This window comes from Primulina huaijiensis, chromosome 13 (assembly GCF_012295235.1).
Source record: "Primulina huaijiensis isolate GDHJ02 chromosome 13, ASM1229523v2, whole genome shotgun sequence".
In the NCBI taxonomy this organism is placed as follows: Eukaryota; Viridiplantae; Streptophyta; class Magnoliopsida; order Lamiales; family Gesneriaceae; genus Primulina; species Primulina huaijiensis.
The window spans coordinates 170909-178671 of NC_133318.1; the positions used below are offsets into that span (position 1 = coordinate 170909).

The 7763-nt window shown below is 34.6% G+C and overlaps 3 protein-coding genes and 1 non-coding gene across 4 annotated transcripts; 2 read left to right on the forward strand and 2 right to left on the reverse strand.

The window, feature by feature from the left end:
• Positions 1-28: 28 nt before the first annotated feature.
• LOC140991769 (uncharacterized) lies at positions 29-1109 on the reverse strand. The gene is made up of 2 exons (XM_073461927.1): positions 975-1109; positions 29-940 (listed from the first exon to the last, which is right to left on the reverse strand). Exon 2 carries the CDS (start codon positions 819-821, stop codon positions 174-176), a length of 648 nt encoding a protein of 215 aa, XP_073318028.1. The 5' UTR covers positions 822-940; positions 975-1109; the 3' UTR covers positions 29-173.
• LOC140991770 (monothiol glutaredoxin-S10-like) lies at positions 1079-3006 on the reverse strand. Its single transcript, XM_073461928.1, has 5 exons — positions 2657-3006; positions 2481-2554; positions 1668-1742; positions 1516-1542; positions 1079-1367 (listed from the first exon to the last, which is right to left on the reverse strand). Exons 1-5 carry the CDS (start codon positions 2926-2928, stop codon positions 1291-1293), a joined length of 525 nt encoding a protein of 174 aa, XP_073318029.1. The 5' UTR covers positions 2929-3006; the 3' UTR covers positions 1079-1290.
• Positions 3007-3409: 403 nt separating this feature from the next.
• On the forward strand, positions 3410-3483 carry TRNAV-AAC (transfer RNA valine (anticodon AAC)). The gene has a single exon. It is a non-coding gene; the product is annotated as a tRNA-Val (tRNA).
• Positions 3484-5833: 2350 nt separating this feature from the next.
• Positions 5834-7659, forward strand: LOC140956392 (uncharacterized). Its single transcript, XM_073413122.1, has 5 exons — positions 5834-6070; positions 6153-6237; positions 6366-6835; positions 7019-7274; positions 7448-7659. The coding sequence occupies exons 1-5, from the start codon at positions 6065-6067 to the stop codon at positions 7465-7467; spliced, it is 837 nt and encodes a 278-aa protein (XP_073269223.1). The 5' UTR covers positions 5834-6064; the 3' UTR covers positions 7468-7659.
• The last annotated feature ends 104 nt before the right edge of the window (positions 7660-7763 follow it).

Consider the following 7763-nt stretch of genomic DNA (forward strand, 5'->3'; position numbering starts at 1 on the left):
ATATATAGATAGATATCATAATTTGACGAATAAAATTGATCGATACATATGCACCAATTATCTTGTACATAAACATTTCATATTCTTGAAACTTAAAAATCACTACATTATTTTTGCTTTAACACGTACATACAACATCAATATATAGTTGTTTCAGCAGATCAACCATATGTTCATGGATCTTTCAACAGAGTGAGAGCAATCTCATACAATGCATAGGCGTCAACGCAAGCCTGCTGAACCAGCTCCTCATCCAGAATCTTCGCTCCCCAATCGGCACCATAACGATAACATTTACCTACTGTGCTCTTCCTCATGGACAGTCCCGCAACCCCATATGCCAGAGCTTTCAGGGTAGGCCTTCCTCTATAGCTCATCGGGAACCATGCCTTGACCAGAAAATGCGCATCAACCACTTTACACTCGCATCTCAAGCACTCGATTCCATATTCACTCATTATCTTGTTCCACATCTTCTGTACCTCAACTCCAACAAAGGTAATTACACCAGAATTGGCGAGCAAGTTCCGGATGAAGCACTGAGCAGGAATATAATCCATGTGCGGGAGTTGGAGTACCAGGCATTTGGTGTCCATGCACAGTTGCAGTGTCGCTATTTTCTTGGTGAATATTGACGAGTCGGCGGGGTTAAGGGGAGGGAAACACTTGCACCCTACGCCAGCAACTCTGTTTTCGAGTCCACCATTTAGCTCCAAAGACCTCATCCTATTTAGTAGCCATTTTTCGGCTACTGAGGCCTTGTTCGTCACTGTGGTTTCAATGGTTTTGCCACAGTATTCAACAAAATAAAGAGATTCCATACAGACTATCTTCTTTAATTTTATGAAGGATATATAATTCTTATGATGAGATCAATATAAAGAGGCGGAAATTAATATAAGGAGAAAACATCTTTTCGTCTGCCTGTCATTAATTTTATCTTTGTGCAACTCTCCCATATTTTCAGCTCCAACTTTTATGCTTTAACTTATTAAATGTTCTAATCTTCTTTTCAGCAGTGTTTGTGTTCTTGTGTTTCATTATTCTTGGAAGGAAAGTTATATTTTTCAGAATGTAATCACACAAGGAGTGTTTCTTTTATTTATTATATTTATTAAATCCCATAAAATATGAAAAAGTTACACCGGATGCATGATTTGTCATTTTTTTATCTTAGAAAAACATGAACATTTAAAAAGAGTAAATAAAATAGTCGGTAAATAAAGGGCAGAAGTTTATTCACTTAAAGAAGGGGTAAAAGGCTTCCTTCACCAAATATTACGCTCCGAACTAGCTCTCTGATTTCGTGGCATAGATTTTCAATAGCAAAGGCTTGAGTTCACCTTTACGGTGTAGCTTGACAGTATCTGCAACAAGAAACAAGGCATTTACTAAAATTTTGCTGATCTATCAACATTCTTGAAATTTCACATTCGATTTTTCTAAGAAATGAAACTAAATGTTTAGCCAAAATATCTATCAATAGCAGGATGATCCAGCAGCTAGGAGTAGTACCTGTACAACCGCCAATATGCTTTCCCCCTGTCAAGAAAATCAACTTTAGTGTACATAAAGAACAAGACTTATGACCTATGCGCACAAATTCATTTGTGGTGAAGAAAACAACAGAATTTTGGTCCAGTATGCGCATTTCTAATGCTTCTTACCTATAAAAACATTGGGAACAGTGTGTTGTCCAGTAAGCCTTTCTAAAGTTTTCTGTAGTTGTGGTCCTTGAGGACCTGAAAAAATGGAAAAATTTAAAATCTTGACATAATACAAGACCAAGGCATATGGTTGTGTATACAATTAAATCATACAAAGAGCAGAACCACTTAAAATCCTCATTAGTAGCTACTTTAAAGCTGTTGAAATGAGCATCCAGACTGATAACCAGTTAATCTACATAACCTCAACCAAAAATGGAATTTTTACCAGCGAAACATAATTTTTTAAAAAATAGCAAGTTATTGAACGCATGGAATGATTCATCCCAGACATGTATACAGTAAAAAAGGCGTCAGTAGCATGAATATGAAAACAAACATGTTTGTATCAGTCCCCTGCTTGGCAAGATTAATTCTTCAAAGTTATCGAAATTAACCTGATGATGATGATGATGAGGTTTGGACTAAAAATCTTCAATGAGATTGATGCCTCTCTACAAGGGCGGCAGATCCGAGGCTTAAACATGTTCAAGAATCTCAGATATAACATTTCTTGAATAGTTGAAATTATAGTTTCAGATATCCCCAGGAAAAATTATCAGCATCAGTAATCATTGTTTCAACAAAACAACACAAAGTAAACTATATTGATCTAAGTGCATGCTTTAACTCCACCAGATAAACAAATTTTTAGTCTTTATCCATTTCTCAAAAATGTCAAATAAGAACACGGAGTTTTCATGAACAAGAAAGTAGAATTTCATCAATAATCAAATCGCATGCCGTGATCGAAAAGGAGAGAGCAAAATATACCTAATTTGTCCAATTCAACAACAAGAGGATCCACACCTAGTCTCTTAAACAAAGACTTCACCTCCGAAGAGTACCTACCAACACAAATTCAAGAAAAAAAAAAAGCACACTTCACATCTTGCAGAAAAGAAACATACTCTTAAAAGAAATTCGAGCTAGATTGAGCATGCACTAACGAGCACCAAGTCTTGGAGTAAACCACAACTGGGTTTTCTCCAATTGTCTTCCTCACTGATTCCTCCAACCGCGATCCGAACGAAGCGGAGCACACGACCCGAAACTTGGTCGGCCTCTCATTTCTCGATATGGTTCTGCAAGATGTAGCGGTACTGCGGGCAAAATGATTTGACAAGTGATTTGGCACGCGAGAAGACGACGGAGGAAAGGCGGAAATGGAATCGATTCCTTGAATCGGCAGGAGAATCGTGCCCGCCGTTGATGCCATCATCGACGAGTTACGTTAAACTATCGCTTTGCTTTTTCAGCTCTGTTCGGAAACTTCTCGGCTTTCCTGATTTGGTTCTTAAATAAATTACTAATTAATGGAGTAGAGTATTATTATTATTATTTTTTTTTGTAACCTGAAAAAGATTGTAAAACTGTTCTTAATTATTTTATTTGTGTTTATTTAAAAATTGCTGGACAACCACATGTTTCGAGAGTAGTATTGAATCATGAACAAGTGTCATATATAGACATTTATAAAGTGTCTATATGTATGTAGAATACATATGAACATTTCTTGATTCAATAACAACGAACTTATACTCGACTCAATATAAATGCACAATAATATATTATCCTTTTTTCCCAGTACTTTTACAGTAATATATAATATATTTCAATTAACTTGTCACTTTCGGACTAAACTTAGCAGCTAAACAAAGATTTATATAAAAATTAAAATTTGAAGAACCAATGAGCAATCAGGTTTCGTGGTGTAGTTGGTTATCACGTCAGTCTAACACACTGAAGGTCTCCGGTTCGAGTCCGGGCGAAGCCAAATTTCATTTTTGTCTCTTCGAATATTGCATATAATTGATTTTCCGTTAAACTCTTTAGTAAGATATTAATTTTTATTATTTCTGATTATAACACAAAAATTTAGTTGTTTTCAGTGCTTTTACTTAGTTAATATATAAATTATTATTCTCATGTATTTGAATAAAAACAACTCCATTTTTTTAAGCAAGCATTTTGCATATTAAGGAAGATACTGGAATTCCTTTCTCTCATGCCGAATTTCTTGTTTTCCTTGGCACAATGGTGGGAGGAGAGGGTACTAATTGACATGAAAATGACTTGAAAGATTTAATAACTCTGAATGGCAACACATTGTCTTGACTTCATTTGAATTTGATTTCTGACTATTGATTTCGAATTCGCATTAAAAAAAAAAACCAACAAAAAAGGGTCGTTTTCTTTTGTCTTGATTGTTTCATCTCTCCAAGAGTCAAGAGACCATGAGCAGAGATCAAATTAAAACTTTTACTCATTCACATGAAAATTAAACATGGAAAAAGTTGATAGATGGGGAAAATGACTACTTTCATGTGAAATAATCGGTTACAGTGAGTCACTGGTAAAATAAGAAAAGGGAAAAAGCCTCGTCATTCTCAGTATAAAAAAATGCCCTGCATCTTTTTTTTTTTTTTTTTTTAAAAAAAAAAACTTGGGCTTTCCTGGAGAAGGCTGATCTCTATGCTATCTGCCTTTTTTTTCTTTGTATTTTTTACATGTGATGAGTTTTTGTGTAATAATAATGGCCAAATTTTATTGCGACGAAATAAAATTTATAACCAATCGGACCTTTTTTTCTTTTTGGTTGGGTGAGATTTTTTTTTAAAAAAAAAATTTGAAACACTGTCAAAATGTGGCAAGAGGATGTAACATACCCTTATATGTATATAAATACTAACGCTCAGAAATAGAAAACCTAAAAGCATATAAACTAGAATATAAGAAGAAGCTAAATCTCATCACAAACTTGAGATATTCATATCAAATAAATTATAAGTAATCGATATTTGGCACAGGAGTCTATCAACCTTATGTATTTGTGCTCTCACAATGGAAGGGGACCATGAGTACTTATGGGTCAACTCACACCCAACAAAGTGCACAGTTTGTCCGGTTTCTGACGGGGCCGCAGCATTTAGTACGCCTAGTTTTCACTCTTAAAAAAGTGTATATTTGGAAAGGGGAGATTATCATGTAGCCCATTTTAGGTCTTTTCATTTATATTCGTGCAATCTAATTTAGACAGCATCATGTCTCAAACCGAACTATTCGTGGATCGTGTGGCACTATCAGGCTATGTTAGGTTTCCGGAGTTTTCCGATTTATGTTTTCTAAAATTGTGTTTTTTTTTAATTGAATAATGTTAAAGGTACAACCAATATATCGTTACAACGATATTTACAATTATTATATCGCGAGATTTTATTGTTATATCCTGAGATTTTGTATTCAATATATAGTGAGATTTTGACAAATTGAATTTTTTGTGTTGTACAAATTGATGTACAAATATCGATGTACATGTAGCATCATTCTTGAAAATTATATTGTATATATTGTTATGCTTTTTGAATGAGATATTTTTTTGTTGTCTGTATCACATCATGTAAAATATCTTGGAATATTAAGTTTTTTTTTAAAAAAAAATAGTTCATAGGATGTAAAAATATCTTGGGATATTACGTTTTTTTTTTAAAAAAAAAAAATTTCATAGGGTGCTTTAGGATTTGAAAATGGAAAATATAGTATATTAGACTATGATGGAACATACTAATCGAGTCATTTTTGTCTCTTTTTTTTTTCTTCTAATTATTTATGGCAAACAAAATTATGGTTTCATAACGAAGTTGAGCACAATCTTAAGCCTTGTAACCTCAAGAAAATAAAATCATCAGGCCAAAATTGAGGAAATCTTGTTTTACCCCGAGCACATATTAATTAAATATATTCAATTTAAATTAAACTCCACTTTTTGTTACTCACATTCCACGTCAATTTTGTCAATAAAATATAGCGTCAATATGACATTAACAAAACGTGGAGTGTAAATATATGATCATTACCTATCTCCAAAATGTTTAGTATTTTTTTTTTTAAAATTTCGAATTTGCTACGTCATTACTAGTGATTGAAATGATTAATTAGCTGGATTTGAGATCATGTTATTGTTAAATTTTGCTGATTAACAAAATAAAAAAATTCCCTCAAATAAAATTTATGATTTCGATGTTGACTGCAATTAAGTCCATTCTCGCCTATATATAAAACGAATCCGTCAGCAGTTGGAATCACAAGACAACCACACCCCCCCCCCCCCCCCCCCCCAACAAACATATACACAGACAGAGAGCTTAGTTGTCTCATATCTTCTTTGATTCACCCCAAGATTTATATATTTCCTCATATGAAAATATTCCAAAATTTACATAACAAATAGCCAAAAATCAAGAATCTTTGGTATGTACAGACAGCAGAGATAGATTTCTTCTGTGCTGTCCATTTTGACTAAGAATAATGTCTACACCATCTGTCATTTGAATTCAATTGAATATAACCAACATAACATGCAGGTGAGCTAGCTTTGTGATTTTATTCAGTATGAAATCAAATTTGGAATAATACTAGTTTTCTTGTTGTTTTTAAATGTGGCAGATTCTTCATTGGCTCCCCAACATTGCCTCAGAGTCTCCCAAAGTGGCAACTTTTAGTCCCCTTGTCAAGAAAAAAGGTCTTCAAGGTAAGAAGATCATAACCCTTTCAATTATGATATGTTTACACGGTGCAAGTAAGTTGACCGGTTTGAAGAAACAAGCCGAGCTCTATACATCCAAACAATGAAATTCAAAGTTGTTTGTTTCATTGCAGATAGAAGAACTGGATCGATCGTTTTGCATAACGAGCGAGGGCTTAAACGAAGGCGATTGAAGCGAGTGGAAAGGGTCAAGTTGTGCTGCAAGAGCTTAAACATTTTCTACTTCTTGCAAGGAAAAGATATCACAAAGACTTGGTCTCACCATACGTTTCACCCAAAAAGATTTGCAAGCTTTCGCAGAAGGCAGAATTCTGTCCATTCCATGAAGATGAAATCCGAAGAAATAAGCGTTGCACACATGGCCGATAGTACTGCTACAACTTATGTCGGGAGAAAGATCTTGCCCGTTACAGATATAACTCAATCATCCGCAGCAAATTGTAATGATCGACGCATCAACGGATGCTCGAATGAAAAGGTGAACGGGAGAAAAACGAAGGCCATTTCGAGGATGAAGGAGTTGCTGAGATGGGCTACTGCTGCTGCTAAGGCTGAAAAGGGAGGAAAATATATTGGTAGAAAGGTACAATCTGCTTATGCACAAGGGACACGTACAGTTTGAATAATGACTCAATTTTTTTCTTTGAACAAACATTGGACAATGCTATATATTTTAACAAATGGAGGTCGTTTTCTAATTAGATTCAAATTTGTGTAGAATCATCCCTTCGAATAAACTGAAGGAACGAATTACATGATCTTACAGGTGATGCATCTTCGGAACAAATCAATCTTAAAGACAGTGCCAGATTATCATCAACTTAGCGACGAGCCCCCAAAGATCGAATTTAGATGGGATATGGAGAGTTTCTCCACTGCTTCTTCTGATGCGATTTCGACGACTTATTCGATGAGAATTAATGAAAGAGTATTTGCAAGTGCAGAACCTTCTGTGAACTCGACTCCTTTACATGCAAGAGATCGCTCTTGTAGAGGAAATTGGATCACCACAGATTCTGAATGTAATTAGGCTCTTTCTACATAATTGCACATTAACATGATATCTGCATGCCCACGTATATCTTTTCAAAATTTGATTTTTCTTAAAATCAGTAATTATTTTGGGTTTTGGACTACAAAATGTAATTANCAAAATCTTATCCGTTGAAATGAAGCGAGGGTAGTGCCCACATAGTAGGATCTCATCTACCGTGAAGATTGGAGTCGAGAATATTTGTCAAGTCATGTGGCCTCTGAAGATTGAAGCAACTTTGCAACAAATTCCAAATGCTTTTTTGGCCTCTATATTATTGCATAGATTCTGGAACGATGCCAAACTCACGCCAAATAAAATGTTCATGGATTCATTTTCTACTAAATTGATCTGTTTAATTTGATGAAGATAGCCAACGTGAAAATCAAAGTCATGGTTTGTTTGTTTTTTCTTATGGATTTGGAAAATAGAATTATCTATTGCATATTGTTAATTTAGTCATGTGTGTATATATAAA